This window comes from Oryzias melastigma, linkage group LG14 (genome assembly GCF_002922805.2).
Source record: "Oryzias melastigma strain HK-1 linkage group LG14, ASM292280v2, whole genome shotgun sequence".
NCBI lineage: Eukaryota > Metazoa > Chordata > Actinopteri > Beloniformes > Adrianichthyidae > Oryzias > Oryzias melastigma.
Genome location: NC_050525.1, coordinates 4500811 through 4518686, shown reverse-complemented (window position 1 = coordinate 4518686; position 17876 = coordinate 4500811). Strand labels below are relative to the sequence as shown.

Sequence of the window (17876 nt, the reverse complement as noted above, 5' to 3'; positions counted from 1 at the left end):
CGGTTTAGGCCTCCGTGTCGTGCGTTAATTTCTCATAACGCACACTTCGTCGGGTATTATCCCTTACATAAGTGGGATAACACTGGACGAGGGGTTTTAATGCACGCTGCGGCCGAGGCGGAACAAAAGGCTGCAGCTCAGTGTCGTGTGATGATATATTTGCGTTAATGACAATTAACGCGTTAGTTCTCAATTTATTAATCACGTGCTTGAACACGTTAACTATCCAAAAAATAATATATTAACTCAATATTTGTATTAAGACAATAAATCAATGAGATTTCTGTAACGTCTGATCAATCACAAAGGCGTATACTTTTATAGCACTTTAGTATCTTCGTAAAGCACAGCGTTAAGAAAAGTAATTTAGCTGTAATGGCAACTGAGGAAAATTGAGTCACTAAAAAACAGTTTAAACCTAAACGGGTTAATGCAAAGAATCAAATCTTACACATATTTTGGGATACTTTAAGGTAATGTTTTTTAAAATCCTTTACGTTTCACCCTTCAAGAAATAACAGAGAATCAAATGATCCAGCTATGAATCTACCTGGAACCAACACTCACAATATCTTAAAATATACTGGTATATATATATCATAGACATAGACCCATACCTCCAGTGCCTAAAACCTTCAGAAGTTCAAAGTTCTCCATCCCGACCCTCTCCGTGTGACCTGTAAGGTTGGCTAGACACAAAAAATAAAACCTTATTTTATGCATTTTAGGACAAAAACAACAGAAACTTGATCACTTGAGAAACCCAACCTTTACATGATAACATCACAGCAGACAACTTTATTTAAAAATAATTATTACAAATAAATCCAATTGTATTGAAAACATGTTGGTAGGTTTTTTTAGATAGATAAATAGATTTGTGTGTGTTCATCCATCTTCAGAACCCACTGAATCCCCTTCAGGGTCACTGGAGCTTGTCCCCGGCAAAGGTGGGTACACCCTGAACAGGTGGCCAGCCTGTTGCAGGACCACACACTCTCACATGCACACCTAGGGGCAATTTAGAATCATCAATTCACCTATGAAGCGTGTTTATGGGCTGTAGGAGGAAGTGGCGGACTTTGGAGATTGAGGGTCCAACGTGAACGATAACACGGGGCACATGTTATTGTTCGGCATTACCGACACCGAACCCCTTAGAGTCAGCTTCACTAATAATAATTTGATTTTGAGTCACCAAAAGGTTCAGAATTTATTTGTTTTTTTTAAACCGATAAGGAAATAAAGCTTCACATGATGATTTACGTCTTTCATCTTCTTTTCTCATTTAGGATTATTTTTCTTCATAAATGTATGACTTTTTTGGTAAATGTATTACTTTTTGTCTCGTAGATGTCTAAATTAGTTTCTTGCTAATTTATAAAATTTTTTTGTAAATGTATTACTTTTTTCTCGTAATTTTATTATTTTTTTCATAAATTTAAATATTTTTTCTTTTAGATTAATGACTTTTTTGTACATTTATGATTTTTCTCGTAAATGTATAACTTTTTACTCGTATATTAAAAAAAAAATTCTTGTAGATGCAAGACTTTTATCATAAATGTATTACTTGTTTCTCGAAAATGTATTAATTTTTTCCTCCAAGATGTAAGACTTTTCTTGTAAATGTACGACTTTTTTGTAGTTATGATTTTTTTTCTTGTAGATGTATGAATTTTCTTGTAAATGTATTACTATTTTCTTGCAAAATTATGACTTTTTTTGTAAATTTATAAAATTGTTTCTAATGAATGCATTATTTTTTTCAAAAAAATGTATGACTTTTTTCTTGTAAATTTATAAGATTTAAAGTCAGAAGTTTACGACTTCAAAACACATAAATGTATGATTTGTAAAGTTATGCATTTATGCTCTTGTAGTTGCATTTCTTTTTCTCATAAATATATTACTTTTTTTCTGTAAATTCATGACTTTTTTGTTGAAAATGTATGACTTTTTTCACGTAAATTTACAAGATTCATAGTCATATATTTACAACTTTAAAACACATACATCTACAAGAAATAAGTCATAAATTTAGTCGATTACTTTTTTATGTCATAAATATACAATTTTACTCTGATAATTTAACAGCTACGACTTTTTTTCTTGTACATTTACGAGATTTAAAGTTATAATTTCATTTTTTGTTTTTGTAAACTGGCCCAAATACTCAGTTGTAATTTTTTTTTTTTAATAATAATAATGGGTGTGAAATTTACACTTTAATCAAGTGTAGAAACATGGAGAAAAGGCACAAACGTACAAGGATAACATGCAAACTCAACATCTACAATCTAGCTGGGATTTGAACTGTGTAGCCATTTTTTAAAATTATTTTAATATAACAGATCTATGACTTAAATATGTTTATAGTTAAATCTACAGTATTCTAGACATAAACTGTAGCCATTTGGAGACAAAATTCAGGTTGTGTTGATGTTTTTCTTGGGGCTAAATGTGTTCTGTAAGTGATTATGTAAGAGTGAACAGAATTGGATATCCAGCTCCATTTGCTTACAGCTAAGTCATGTTGATGTCTCCATAAGGTTTGGAAGATGATGTGAGGGGGGAAAAATCTAAGCAGTAATGCAATTTTGATTTTCTAATACATGATATTTTTAACAGGAAGAATAGAAACAGTATAGAAAGTGGGACATACCATTAGTGATCTGATGCTTAACAGTTGAGGTCTTCTCGTTGGTTTTCCCATCGGAATCATCACTGCTATCTGACGCGTCTCCAGACATCACTCCACCGGTGAAGACTACACGCTGAACCGGTTTGAATGAAGCTCCGCACCAACCGTATCCAACTTCAATAAACACGCTCAGATACGCGCTATTAATGGATATCTAGAGATGCTGCATTGCGAAATGCTCACAGATTATCGGAAAACCGGACGGTGTTCTTTCTGACACAAAGCAGTCTCCCTGATCCCCCTGGCTTTATCATCCTGAATTTATGCATAATCGATCGGTAACTAATTTAAAAACACACACATACAATGGAGTTTTTGGCTGCTAAAAAACAATCTGTCCACTCTCCTCTATCATCTGTGCGGAGGAAGTTAGCAACTTTCGATGTCTGATTGAATATGTGTTAGTTGCTGACAAAGTTGGACAGTTTACGGGCTATGGCTAGCATTAGCAAACAAACGAAGGTTAATTTGGATTGAAATAGCGGACGTTACTTCGTAAAGTTAAGCTCACTTTAGGTAAAACGATTAATCAGTGGTCGGTATCTTTAAAGCTAAGGCGATGCTCACGTAGCGTAACCACAAGAGAAACCAAACAAAACGTCACCTTATATGATCGAGTAGTAGTAGTAAACTGCAGAGGAAGCATTAGCAAGTAGCCTGCGGATCGCCTCAGTTGTCCGTCAAAGTTTGAACGGTAAGCTAACAGGCTAATGTTTTGTTAGCCGTGATAACTGACGTCTTCACGCACCGGCAGGCACGTCGTGAGCAAAGCCTTCATTTCAAGTGTTTCCTTATCAAGTAAATCCATATGTTAGAAGTCGGCTAAATTGTTTCCATGTCGCTTTTGCTAGTTTCCCCTACAGTCAGTAAAATGCTAACACCAGGACGCTTTCGACACAACCTGGGCGACGGCCTGTCACGTGAACAAAGTGGGTGGGCGGGGCCGATTGTTTTTTTAGGGGGCGGAGCGCTGAGATTTCAAACTCCTGTCAAGTTGATGGGTTGACGTCTTCCCGCCTGAATTGCGACACTATTATTTGATAAATGCTTAGAAAGTGTCACGTACACTTTTTTTTTACCTCTCTCCGTTCGAAAAGTAAGTTGTTTTACCAGAACACATTTTGACTGTAGTATTTAAGCTTTATATGTGACCTCTCCTCGCTCTTTGTTGATTATAAAAGACACTTCAAAGAAAATCGTGTTTTTAACATGGCATTTTTTGCATAATGTAGGATATATGTAATTAAAATTAAGTTAAAAATGGCTTTTTAAAATATTTCTTTATTAAAATTGTTGAATTAGGAGCAAATGATAACAATTCTGTTTTGGAAAAGACTGTAGTTGTGACGTAGAAGCTACTGAGTCAAGGTCCCTGCTCCTCTAGAGTCTGATGCATCCACTTGTAGACAAACAGATCCATGTACGTCTTTGCTTTCCTCGTCCGAACTGGCTCAAAACTTTGCTCCAATATTGTGCACCATTTTTACTGCACCAATATTACACTAGGGTTCTGAGGATCTGTAAGCTAGTAGTAGGGATGATTAAAAAAAATATGGATGCTGGGAAGTAGGGTCAGGCTTATTCCACGCCTACAATTCTGAAATAAATTTCTAATGTACTACCACTTTTTTTAAGGCTAAAAAACAGCATAATTAAATACATATGTGTACACTTAAATGCTCACTGTAAACGTCTAAATGTAAATTATGTGAAAAAAAATTAGTTCATTTTGTTTTTAGTAAACATTTCAGAAATGGGCTAGAAAGGGTTTGGCCACAGGTTTACAATGTCTTGATTTAATTTAGCCAATCAGTCTAGAGATCCTATGGTCCTCAAAAAGTGCTGGTGTCCACATATTTTTTCCATTTCATGACAGGAGCGTAGGGGCTGGTAGAAATTTGAATGCATTTGGCCCACGGGCCAGACTTTGGACATGCACATAGAATAAACATCATGTTTAATCTCTTTCTTTCTTGCTGCGTTTAAAAAGTAAGTCGGTGTTAAATTACCAATAGACCTTAACAGCAGTATTTAAACTTGTTTTACAAACTATTCCTGGTTTTGTTTATGTCCCTCTTTGTTGCATGTAAACTGACTACATGTTGTCCTTAATGTATAGATAATGACTAACATTATTATAAAAGAAACAAATGAAGAGTCATGACACTTTGAAATACATTCAGATACTGTTATTGTAGAATACAACTAGTTCGGTTGGTACATTACATCCCCAGGACAACTTCCTTTAAAACGTAAGTTTTTGCATGTTGTATGAAAACATTGGGATCATGAGGGATGAAAGAAAAAAAGCCCAACCCTCCATTGCCGCTCTTGAACAACAGTAAATGTTAGACATGAAAAATCCTATGGATTTGTTGAGGCAAAACACATGACTAATACACAAATATAGACCTGCAAGAACCGCAACAATTCTGAGGTATCCTCCAATGCAACACGGTCTGTTCTCTCCACTAAGCCAATTATAACGATCAGATACAGGTAGAAGTTAGTTTAAATACTTGAAGTATTTCGTCTTTAAAAGGGTGATAAACAACTATTAAAACCAATAACCCATCAGTTGAGGAGGTAAATCCCTCCCTGAACTGTTGTTTCTCAAGCCAGTCCAGCTTTGCCAAACAGTTACCGACTTGAAGGAATAAAGGTTTAAGGTCAGCCAGGAAGTATTTGAGATTCTGTAAAAAAGAACCAAGAAGCTCACAGATCAATTGTGTAAAGAGTGTATGGAAAACAATCACCAAAAATTCATGCTATGATGAATGACTGATGTTGAAAACTTTAAATTTGACAACTTGAAGGAGTGCGCTGGTGGATGAAAAGAATGCCTAAAAAGGACACGATTTAAAATAAAAAAAACAACTCTTACAGCTTTTGCCATGAATTAAAAAAATGAAAACAGTGGTGAAAAGGAAAATTATTTTTATGATTAGCTCAATCCACAAACCAACAGAAATACAAGACAAACGTTCAGGCTGGGCTTCCCCCTTTCAACATTTTTTCCAGATTTCTGTGAAGATTGTAATACAGCATTTCCACATTTGAATTTATTTCGGATGAAGTTGCCTAGAGTGCTGAAGCTTTTCAGAAAACATACCAACTGATGTTTTACCACCCAAACAAATATAAAAATTGTGATTCTGATCTTAACAAAAAGAAACAAAAAGTGAACATACGTGGTCCCAATGAGACCAGTGACGATATAATAATTCAAATCTGAAGGCAAGAGAAGTGGATGTAGTACTTTTGAGGAATCAGCATGTTGTTCCACCGTCTTCTTGGGATATTCTTGCACACGTAGCTCTAATCCCACATCAGCGGATGGCAATCAGTCCAACATCAATAAGTTTCTGTATCTTCTGAGCAATAACTGGGTTCTTCAAGTGGCTGTGAATCAAAAAGGAAAACCAGTAAGTTTGAACCAGGCACTGTGAGCATGAGCACAGAAAACAAGAGGCCGACTTACTCGCTGAGGGCCTGGGGGTCCTTCTGCATTTGCTCCAGGATCATGCGCATTGCAGGGTCACTCATGATCTGCTGCACTTCTGGGTCAGCCATGGCCCTCTTCTTCACCTCCTCCGGACTGTCGTTCCTCATGGCTTGACTGACCATGCAGCGCTGAACGCCTTCTGTCGCTTCCTGTTTGGGAGAAAACAAAAATCATTAACTCCAAATCAAGAGTCTCCATGTGAAGTTTATTTCAATTGAGAAATCATTTGTTTGCCCTAAAGTGTTGACTTGTTTTTAATCTAAATAAGAAAAAAATAAAACTTCTTGGCCCTTTAACACCAGATTTTAGCTCCAGTGTTGACACTCTTTCGAAACGCGTCAACTACGTAATCAAAGTAATTCTAAAAGATTCACTCAGTCAACTGTCGACTGAGTGGTTTGTTTTCATGGCCCATTGTGTGATGTAGACCGCTAGCTCACCCTGTATCACACCGGCACCAAAGAATGGCAAGGAGCGTTTGCAGTTCCACTGGAGACCGGGCCTTGCTGCTGTCTGAAGGCATTTTCAATATAGACTCGAGACTAAAAGAGTTCACAGGAAACCACAAAAACCCGAATGCTTACAAATGTTGGAAACGTTAGCTTAAATGAGCGCTACAGTGGCGCTTTCTAATGTCGTCATCACTTTCTTCCCATCAGCGGGTGACTACAGAAGCTCCACCCCAACCCTTCTGCTCCACTTTTCAATGGACCTACAGCCCAAAGGGACCCCAAGAGGTATGGTGCAGCTGTGGTGTAGCAGTGCGGTGGTCGACTCCTGATCGGAAGATTGAGGGCTCAATTCCTGCCTTGTCCCCCCTATGTGTCAAAGTGTCCTTGGACTAGAACCCTACATTGCCTCTTGTTGAAGGTTGGTGCCAGTGTTCAGCAGCGGAGCCGCCACCAGGGTGTGAATGTGTCTGTGACTGTAAAGCGTTTTGGGCCTTCAAGGAAGTTAGAAAAAATCTACACAAGTATACAACATTTACGTATTGGTACTGTTAAAAGGGTCCATTTTACAATAGAAATGATCACAAATACTGGTCCACTCAGTGGAAACAAGGCTAAAGAGTGTGTGTTATTTCAGTGTCAACGCCGACATCTCCGGTGTTAAAGGGTTTAAGGGTGATCCCATTTTCACAGGTCGTAGGTCTTAGCTTTATTTCAATAAACAGACAAAAAACTACAGATGTCTTCTGCTACACCACACTGATGCACAAAGTGTGATGTCAGTCACTGATGCCCGCTGCAGTAAAGAGAATGTATAAATGCATTTTTAAAACAACAATCAATTTAAATTGTAAAGATATTTGTTTTTTGTGTAAATATTAGACAGATGGTGGTTATTTGTGACAGACTCGGGGATGCTTTCTTTACCTTTGAGGTCGAGTCCATTTCGAGAGCCTTCTGATAGGCATCCATTGCTTTGGAATAATCTTTCATGGCCTCAAGAGCTGCTCCTTTACGCGTGTAACCTTTGACTGAGAATTAAAACATTTTATAAGTCTGAGGGGATAATTTCTAATTACTCAAAATTTTGCCAAAAACTGTTTCAAGTCTAAAAACTTACTGAAAGTTGGATCCAGTTTAATGCACTCTTCACAATCCTGTAAAAAAAAAACAACAACAACAACAAAACAATGTCAGGTTTAGTGAGTTTAACGTAAACCAGGTGATAGATGTGTAAAACTTCCAGAGGTGTGTCTGTACCTTGAGGGCAAGCTGAAACTCCAACAGCTTTGTGTAGCAGGCAGCTCTGTTACTGTAGAGTTTGGCATCATTGGGGTTTCTTTTAATGGCCTCTGTGTAATGTTTCATGGCTAACGGATAGTCTCCTGTAGGAGCGGACAAACCGGCGTCACTTTAGTGAAGCTGCTTCAGGAGAAACGATTGAGAACACCAAAATACTTTAAACCTTTCTGGAAAGCGTCGTTGCCCTTGTTTTTCTCCTCGAGAGCCAGGTCTGGATTGATGTACGCCAGTTTTTCCTGCTCCTTCAAAATCTTCTCAGCCTGAAGAAAAATAAAAATCAATATTAATTCAAAGCAGCTTTTTTTTTTTATTTTATTGTATTTTTCTTAAAGATCTGCACCTGCTGGCATTTTTTCAGGACGTCCGGTGTGCGATGCTCCGTCAGACTCTTGTTGAAAAACTGAATTGCTTCTTTGTATTTCTCCTGCTTAAAATACGAGTTACCAATTCGAGCCAGAGCCCTACAAAAATAAAAAAACTTTTAGAAGACATTTTCTTGAACATTTAAAATAGATATTTTCTGACTATGATCTTACTTTGCAATCTGTCTGTAGTCTTCTCTGTTCTCTCTGCCAACATCGATGGCCTTCTCACACAACTCTCTGCACTTTTCAAAGTCTCCCTTTTCAAAATACACAGCTGTAAAAGTATAAAGGACATGATTTCAAATTTAAAGTTGTGTGCTTTGCCTCATTAAAACATTTCCGCTCAACAATGAATCTGTTTTGTAAGTTTTACACATTCAGTCAGGCTTCCTACCTGCTTGATTAGATAAATAGGTCATGTTGGTGGGGTCGTGCTTTATTGCTTCTTCATAATGTTTCAGGGCAGATTCAAAGTCTTTATTCTTGTACGCGTTGTTACCCAGTTCCTTCTCCTTCAGAGCCTGTTCAAGAACAAAACATTTTGTGAAGTTTGAACCATCAGATGATGAAGTGGGATTCATCATTGATAGATGAGTACCATTCTCTTGTTTTCAGGGAGGTCTTCTTCTTTAGGGGGCGGTGGTGGAGTCTCCTTTGGTTTGGGAGGAGGAGGAGGAGAGCGTTCCTCCTCTTCTTCCATCTCAGAGAGGTTCAGGCCGAGCAGCACTGACAGTGTAGTCATCACCCTGGGGTCCTGCAGCTTCCTACAAACATTCACAGGCATGCATACGTCACCATCTCTCTCCACCTTCCAGCCAGTTCCACAAATCCCACCTCCACCTCCCTGGAGAGCACCATCCGTTCCATGACCATCATCAGAAGACTTTGGGTTATCTTCACCTACTGAGCTGCCCACACCATGTTCCAGAGTCAAACCTAAAGACTTTACTCTTTATATTCAATCAATTCTTTATATCCTGGGCATAGAAACTGGTCAAGCTGCTTTTTTGGACACATACACACTAAAAATTTGGGGATTTCACCCTAAAAACTTCAACCCTTCCATTTAGTTTACTAATTTATATGGATTCTCTGCCACTTTGTTCTTTATTTTTCTCCCTTTATGTTAAAAATAGAAACATCACAGCGAAATGCAATGCTTTTTCTATTATTAAAACCTCTCCATATTTCTCATTTAAACCCGTTTCTGTGAAAAAGTAAAAGAAAATTCATTTAAAAGGGGGGAAAAAAAACAAAGAAACAAATGGTTTTGTTCTGAGAATGTTTGAAACCACTGAACCCCAAATTGCCTCTGGTGGGAGGTTGGCGCCAGTGTTCAGCAGTGGAGCGACCACCAGTGTGTGAATGTGTGCGTGAATGGGTCTGTGACTGTGAAGCGCTTTGGGCCCTCGAAGGAGGGTAGCAAGCGCTATACAAGTATACGCCATTTACTACTGAAGTAAAAACCTGTTTAGCTAATAATCATACAGCTCGAGTCCAAACATTCTCAGCAAAAAAATAAAATAAAATCTTTCATTTAATCTGTTCTCATGATCCTGCGTTTATTGGACACTAGAACTGCCAAGATTAGTCAACCAATCGACTATCAAAATAGTTGACAACTAATTTAATAGTCGATTAGTCGTTGTATTATATGGAGTCAGAGTGTAGTAAAGTTGAAAGTTATCATGACATTAGCTTTTTGGACTATTTTGGCATTTATTAAGGTTTTTTAGGCTAATTTGGAACTTAGCTAATATTTCACCTACATGCTAGCTATTTTGGCTAATTAAAATTTTTTCCCGTTCTTATTTTTGGCTATTTTGCGAAATTAGCTAATATTTCAGCTGCATGCTAGCTACTTTGGCTAATTAAAGATTTTTTCGGTTCTTATTTTGGCTATTTTTCGAGATTAGCTAATATTTCAGCTGCATGCTAGGTGCTTTGGCAAACTTAGGCTAATTTGGCATTTAACTAATATTTCAGCTGGATATCAACTTCAGCGGTTTTAGCCATCAGCTTCAGCATTTTTACCTATCAATTTCACCATCTTCAGGTATCAGCTCGAGCAACTTCAGCAACCAAATTCAGCTTACAGCATTCACACTAGCATTATTGCAGGTAATAATATATATCTAGTTATTAGTTTAAAGCTAATGATGGTTAAGATGTTTGCTTTTTATCCACTTTACGCAATGCTCGATTAGTCGACTAATCGGAAAAAATAATCAGTGATTAGTCGACTACTGAAATAATCGTTTGTGGCAGCACTATTGGACACAGCTAGCTACTCAACTCACTGCCTGCTAAATCTCGGCCAATCAGAGGCGAGCTTGACCCTTTCACTATCAGATTATTTAAACCATGATCTGGACATAAAGTGACTGTTGTTAACCTAAAAGGTTTTTCAATACTTCATTTTTTTTTTCTTCTTTTTTTTCTTTTAACTTTTTCAATACTTCAAATAGCTGAGCTTGCTGGTGCAAACAGAGACTTTTACTGATCACACCACTGAGACATTCAGCGTATAGACAACCACACAAATTCAAACATTCAGGACATTCTGCTTTTTCAGCAGTTTTTAGGTTTTTTTTTTGTATTTTTATCCCTAATAAAAATAAATGAATGCAGTTTTTTTTCCTTTTACATGTGAAAATTGGTTTAACCCTCATATTTTCTGGTGGACATGTAAACTGCCTCAACAACAAGTTTTATATCCTTAAGTATGTCTTGTGTTTTGTTCTCATCCCACTGCAGGTGAAGGTTGAAAAAAAATCTCATTTTTTGAAACTGTTTTTTAAACTCCTAACAAAAATATACACATTTATTTTTTACATTTCAAATCTAAATTTCTGTTATTATCTTGATCCTTAAACTGCAGATGTTTCTGTGGGGTGGCTCGAGTCTGATGCCACATTTTCTGTGATTGTTATGAGACTGATGATACAGGACAACACAACCGCTCCAAAATGGCACCAACATGCTGATATGACAGCACAAAATGCATGACTGTTTAGTTTGGGATCAACAGAGTGTTTGAATAAGTTGTTAATGTCATACGCGGCTATGGTGAAGGAGAAGAAAACACGTACGTTCCGAGTTCTGACGGTTTGTTCTTGAGCTGCTCTAGCAGTTCTCGGTAGCTGGGATCAGACAGAAGCTCGCGGGTTCTTGGGTCGTTCTCCAGCTTCTGATACAAGTTGGGCATGGCAAAGGGGTTCATCATCAGCTTTTCTGGAGACAAACAAAGTCAGTTTCATCAGTGGTCAAGACACAGAAAGTCGAATACTCAATAGAGGAGGAAATCTGTCAACATTTCTCTGACTCAACATCAGAGAAGTCTTGACGTTGCATCATGACATCTGGACGTTTTTCCTTCTTTAAACATTTCATCACTCATCCAAGTTGCTCCATCAGTTGCTTGGGCGAGTGGGTTAAATGTTTCAAGAACAGAAGAGTACCATGACTCAACATCACCTGGTCGACTGAATATCTTCATCTACGACTCAGACATAGTCATCTTTGATTATTAATCCTTTAACATCTGACCTTTAGCTCCTTTCTTCACATTTTTTCGAGCACTGCAACTCTTCAATCGCTAACCCAATTAACATAATGTCAGCAGGTTCTGAACCAGAGAACAGCAGCTTTACGCTGATATGCAACAATTTACAGTAGAGAAGTTTTTCCAGAATCGTAAATAAAATAATTCTGTCATGGAGAACAGCAGTCCAAATGCAAATCTGCTTTTCTCACTGTCAGAATCTGTTGGAATTATGTTAATAGGGCAAACAGTTATTCAAAGTGCTATTCAGGTGTTAAAGGGTTAACAATAGGGCTGGGTCTCACCAATATCCAGATTCAAGTCGATTCACCAGGGCCTGAATTGATTCGATTCATAATTTTTTTTAAATTCAATTTTGTTTTTGCGCATATTTTCACACATGTGGACATCCGTCTTCAATCCTTACTTTTTTTTTTTTAGGGAGCAGACAGGGAAATGAATAACGATCAATCTCTAGTTTTATGGATCAATTATTTGTTTACTGGATTCAGATTGACAACTGATTCTTTAAGCTCAGCCGTAGTTAACCAGTTAATTTACTTGCCGCAAATGCATATTTATATTTTTTAAGCGCACATTACAATAAAAACATGTTAACAAAGCACTGTATGATAACTGCTCACTATAATGCTTGCAGATTGAAGCCTAAAGTTTAAGAAGAGACATTTCCTGTGATCTCTGTAATTTGGTTCACTCTCCTTTGCGTTTTGTGCTACTTACAGCTTATTTTTAAGAAAAAAAAAAGATTAGCATGTTTTAAGCTTTAATTCTCAATTCATTTATCTTCCGTGGGCTGTGTTATTTGTACTTTTTTTTCAAATAATCCATTAACACAAACATTTATGCAGCAGAAACAACACACTTTATTTTGTTGCTGTTAGATGTCTACAAGTTGAAAGAGATAACTTTACAAAAAGAAAATTAAATGTACCGTACATTAAACAATACCAACATGATGTAATTATTCTACAACTAAGATTAAATTCCTAAATGTCTGAATAGACTCAGAATCAGTCTATATGAATTCAGTTCTCCGTCTTTTTGGTTAAAAATAATATTCAGCTACTTCCTGTTTCTCTCAGTTTAAAAAAATTTAAGTTTAACACTTAAACTGTCTAATAGGCAGCACCTTGAATTTAACCCTTTAACACCTGAGGCGTTGCCAGTGACGCTTAAACACAGAATCTGTACTTTTTTTAATTGTTAACATGATCAACATAAATCCAGCTACAATACAGTAAATCAAAGAGCACAAACACTGGAGCGCCGGTGTCAAAGAGTTAAAACCAGAGCACATCCTTTCTGTTTACAGCTGGTTAAATAAAAAGCTTTACAAGTAATGATCTGTTCCGTTCCAGCAATGTTACTTTTTTGCAATTACATTAATTTTCTTGCATCATAAAAGGCCCGACTGCGTACCTGCAAGGCGGGCTTCAATGTTCTGCAGACCCTCCTTCAGCTGCTGATTACTGGGCTCATGGCGCAGTCCCTCCTGGTACGTTGTTTTTGCGTCCTCTAACCGCCCAAGAAACTCCAAAGCAGCAGCTTTCCGGGAATAGCCCTTAGCAGATCGAAGCAGATGTTGTTTGTTGATTTGCATTTCATTCCGTAACATCTTGAAGGATAATGTGACTGCTGAACTGAAGGTTGCTCACCTTTCCCCAGTCTGGCTTGATCTTAATAGTCTGGCAGGCGTCCTGGAGCGCGTTCTCATAGTTGCCCTTTTTGGCGTAAGCAGCGGAGCGGTTGCTGTACAGAACGTGGTTGGATGGATCGAGAGCCAAGGCCTCCGTGTAGCAACGCACGGCCTCGTCGATGTTCCCTGCACTCAGGGCTTTGTTGCCCTGCTCTTTCAATGCTGAAATCTAGACAAACAGATAAATACAACCAGTTTACACACAAATACAAACAAGTTGAAGAACAGCCTAAAGAAAAAGCTAGGACCCACAATGAAACGACCATCTCTCCTTTGTGTGGATGTTCATCAAGGACAAATTCATCAACAACATAAAAATAAATTCCAGAGATCTGACATGGGGTAGAAACAGGAGGAAATGACAGCAGAATAAGCACAGAACTAATAATAATGACATTTATTTGATATTTTTCAGCAGTGATACCTAGCCCAACATATCGACATAAGTAACATTAAACAAAAGTTAGCTTTCTTCCACAAATTAATAAAATGAAACCCAATTAGGTAGATCGTTTCTTTTCTTCAATTTCTGTTATCAGAGTTAAAAATCCAAAACCACATACAGCTTCACACCAGCTGGCAGTCAAAGCTGAGCTAAACAACACTTCCTCTGAGGAAATAAAGAAAGTTTGAAACATTTGTTGGATTTTGCTTTAATTTAATTTGTTTTAATTCGTTTCTAGAGGCCTCTTTTGTTTATTTACATCAGTACTATTAGAGATTGGTAAATTCATCACATTCAAAATAATAAGAGTAAACATCAAGTCACATAATTGGTCTGTTTCCATGTTTTCTAAAGTGTAGTGATACAGGTGTGATAGTTCTCAGACAATAAGCACACACGAGAGCAGTGAGTACATCAAAACACTTTACATGTAATATGTGTGGCAAAAATGCACTTTGCTGCATTATAATACCCACACACTTTTTAATCATAACCCTACTTATGTATGAATAGTCACTTCTGTAGATTAATTATAACAAAATATTAAGTAATTGGGAACAAGATCCTAAACTTGACATGAGGAGATTCACTTTTTACCAGATCATCATGTCAACCATTTCTATAAAATCTCACCTACAGTACAGACTGTAAACTGGGTCCAGTTTGGACTTGGTCTTTTGGGTTGTCCTTTTGAATTGGTTACTTTGTTTTTATTGATGTTTATTATCAAAAACAGCTTTGATTCATTTAAACCAAAAAGGAGTAATCTGTTTTAAATAACGTTATTTTAGAATCAAAAGTCAAAACTTAGTAACAGCCCATTTAAAAAATAAATGAATAAAAAATTCCTACTGTTATACACTTATAGGAAGACTGCAGGATTTCTGCTGCTAAACGTTTTGTCCCAAATCACGTTAACAATTTAATAGGACTGATGAACAAAGTTATTTAACTACTATAAAATTTGACAGAACTGTAACAGGTTTTTCATAAATTGGCTTAGAAAAAGACAAATGCAGTAACAGTAACTATATTCAAGGGTTAAAAATAATTTCAGTGATATAATAATTATATTTCTCTGAAATGCAGCTGTACATGTAGCTTGCACCAGCACTTCTATTATTCTAAAAAATTTAAACAAGTCAAACTGGTCATGAGTAAACATGACTTTTCAGACCAAATTTCATTTGAGAGCTTTTAAAAGATAACTAGAACAGGCTTTAAAGCTGGTTTTGTAGTTTGTTAATAATGCTGAAAAACGGTTTAGTAAACTTCAAATACGACACCTGTGATGAGTGTCAACCAAGGAGAGAATTACAATATTTTCTAACCAAGTCGTGTAAAATTAGTATAGAAGCATGATGTTTATGAGGATGCTTCCAAAGTCAATGTACCTGCTTGTGTTCTGTGGTTACATTTCAAAGAGGACTTTAAAATGTGTTTACTTAAAACAATATAACAGAGGGGAAACTGAGAGGATTAATATTTCTATATTTGTGGTTTTGGGACAAAAAGATAAAACAAGAAAAAAAGGTTTTAAAAGGCTCATTACCTGAAATGCATGACCACTAGTAAAGTATTAATTACAGATTGATAGATTCAAATGTTTTACAACATTTTTAGTTCAACAAAGTAAGTCACTAAATGTAATTACAGCAAGATTACCATACATAAGACAATTTATTGATTAGTAACAAATACTGAACAAATACTGAAGTACTAACACAATTCCTTCAACAACAACAACAAAAAACTGAGTTTTTGCAAACGTATGAACATACAGACAGATGTTAAAGCTGTTGCCAGTAAATATTTAAATGTTTGTCAGTAAATACTCCTGACAGATTTGGGTAAAAATAAAGATACATTGGAAAGTACTTCAGTTAAAAAACCGGGGAAATGCGCGACAGTTTCCGACGATTTGCGGCTGTAGCCATGGCAGCAAAAACCTGTGCATCTAGAATGATCCTCCGGTGTGAGCGAGGGCTGCTAAAGCAACTACATAGCCGACCCAAAAGTACTTTAGCACCGTGTGCCACACCAAAATGACAGCAGATAAACTATCAGCTTTTGGACAAACTTTAAAATACAGAAATTTAATACTAACTACACTGTGAATGTCACTTAAATTGTTTAAACTGAAAAACTGGCTAGCTAATATGACACAGATTTGCGAACTACTAGTCCGAACCTACGATGCTGGGGTTAGGATAAGCATGTGCAAACTGAGGGGAAAAAAGATAAATTATCAGGAAACAAAAAATTAACCATTGTTTTTTTATGTTTTGTTCAAATTAGTTTCGTGAGTAGGATTTCAGTAGAAATGATCACTTGCTAATTAGCTTGAGCTGCACGCACGTGAGTTGTTACCTGCAAATATCGCAGGACTCTAGTTATTTGAAAGTAATAAAAGGAGTATTTATTACGGAAAAACTTGAAGCTCAGCTACAGCTACTACTTTCTAAGTGGCCACATTGAATGACGGTTAGCTAACAAGCTAGCTCGATGTATTAGCAGAGTGAATCTCTTCATGACAATGACAAAAAAAAGACCAATTTATCAAAATGCTATTTGCTTGAAAACTAATTTTATGTTAGCATTGAAATATTCCCCTAATTCTTTTATATGTCTGATTTAAAAGAAGTAGGAAATCCACGAGACTTACTTTCTCCATGATACAAGCATGAGGTACCTTCCAGAAACTACTGCGGACTAGCGCCTCCCACAGAACATGTGCGGGTTGCCAGATTGTTGTAGAAGATCCGCAAACAGCGATGTACTCTCTCGTCAGGTCTCCAGCAAGCAATTTATACCCTCCTGACTGAAACTTCCAGAAGATGAGTGAAAAAATAATCTCAGAACACAGCCCTTCTGGTTTTACTCTGCTCTAAGCGTTACCTAAAAGCTTAAAATTTAAGATATAAGCACATTTACATACAAGAGTAAGAACAAAATGCTGAAAAAGTTAATTGTTTGCATTGATCAGCACCAGGATATTGGTAAAAGTATATTATTTAAGGGTGAACTCATACTTTAACATTTCACCACATATTTAAGAGCATAAACTTGAATTTTAAAATAGCAGTTTTGCCAAAGTTAAGTTCTATTTTGAATTGTATACATATCTTTTTTTTAATAAGATGAATATTCTTCACCTTTTCTTAGTTAATTTTTAAAAATGAACACAGAAAAATCATTTATGTAAATTAGCAAGCATTCTACTGCTTTCAGGTTACTTCTGTAAATAATACTTTTACCTTTTTTTCCCCTTGTTAATTAGAACAATAGACAATATTTTCTTTTAACATTGCTTGTAGATATACTGTATTTATCAAACATTGTCATGTTAGAAAAATTAAAACAGTGAGAGCATGTTATACAAAAATAAATGAATGAAAGCAAAAAAATAAAAGAGGATTTTTTTTAGTTATGAAAATAAAGACCAAATAAATGTCAATTAAGTAATAGATAATTTACAGTAACAGAATAGAGTAGTATTTCACCGAGGAACAGGAAGACAACAAATGCCTTATCTAGAAAAAAAAAACAACTAATAAACAAATAAGGAACAAATAAATTACAGGAAAAGGGGGATACATAACAATAATTTGTGGCACCAAAAGGAACTTACAAAGTTAATGATGTATGTATGCAATAATGAAGGACTTTTGAATTGATCTATTTGCTTGACATAAGATATTAATCTGTAATTTATGTTTCACAATAAATGCATGCAAGTTCATGGAAAAAGAACGTAGACATTGCTTGAATTTGAAAATCCTTCTAGCCAAAAAACTTGTAAAGCTTTTTAAACTTGCTCAGCAGATAGTTATTTACCTTACTTT

General features: G+C 36.4%; 2 protein-coding genes across 2 annotated transcripts in view; both read right to left on the bottom strand.

The window, feature by feature from the left end:
* The window catches only part of rps6ka4 (ribosomal protein S6 kinase, polypeptide 4), a 15525-nt gene extending 11814 nt beyond the window's left edge, over positions 1–3711 (bottom strand). The window contains exons 1-2 of the mRNA XM_024266394.2: positions 2666–3711; positions 618–689 (exon numbers count right to left, since the gene is read on the bottom strand). Coding sequence (XP_024122162.1) covers positions 618–689; positions 2666–2753 — 160 coding nt within the window. The 5' untranslated portion in view covers positions 2754–3711. The remainder of the gene's footprint in view (positions 1–617; positions 690–2665) is intronic.
* A 2273-nt stretch (positions 3712–5984) lies between these two features.
* stip1 (stress-induced phosphoprotein 1) lies at positions 5985–16841 on the bottom strand. The gene is made up of 14 exons (XM_024266395.1): positions 16697–16841; positions 13546–13755; positions 13310–13451; positions 11418–11559; positions 8924–9089; positions 8720–8846; positions 8497–8599; positions 8301–8421; positions 8124–8220; positions 7919–8043; positions 7779–7815; positions 7586–7689; positions 6186–6358; positions 5985–6106 (listed from the first exon to the last, which is right to left on the bottom strand). Exons 1-14 carry the CDS (start codon positions 16703–16705, stop codon positions 6034–6036), a joined length of 1629 nt encoding a protein of 542 aa, XP_024122163.1. The 5' UTR covers positions 16706–16841; the 3' UTR covers positions 5985–6033.
* Positions 16842–17876: the final 1035 nt, after the last annotated feature.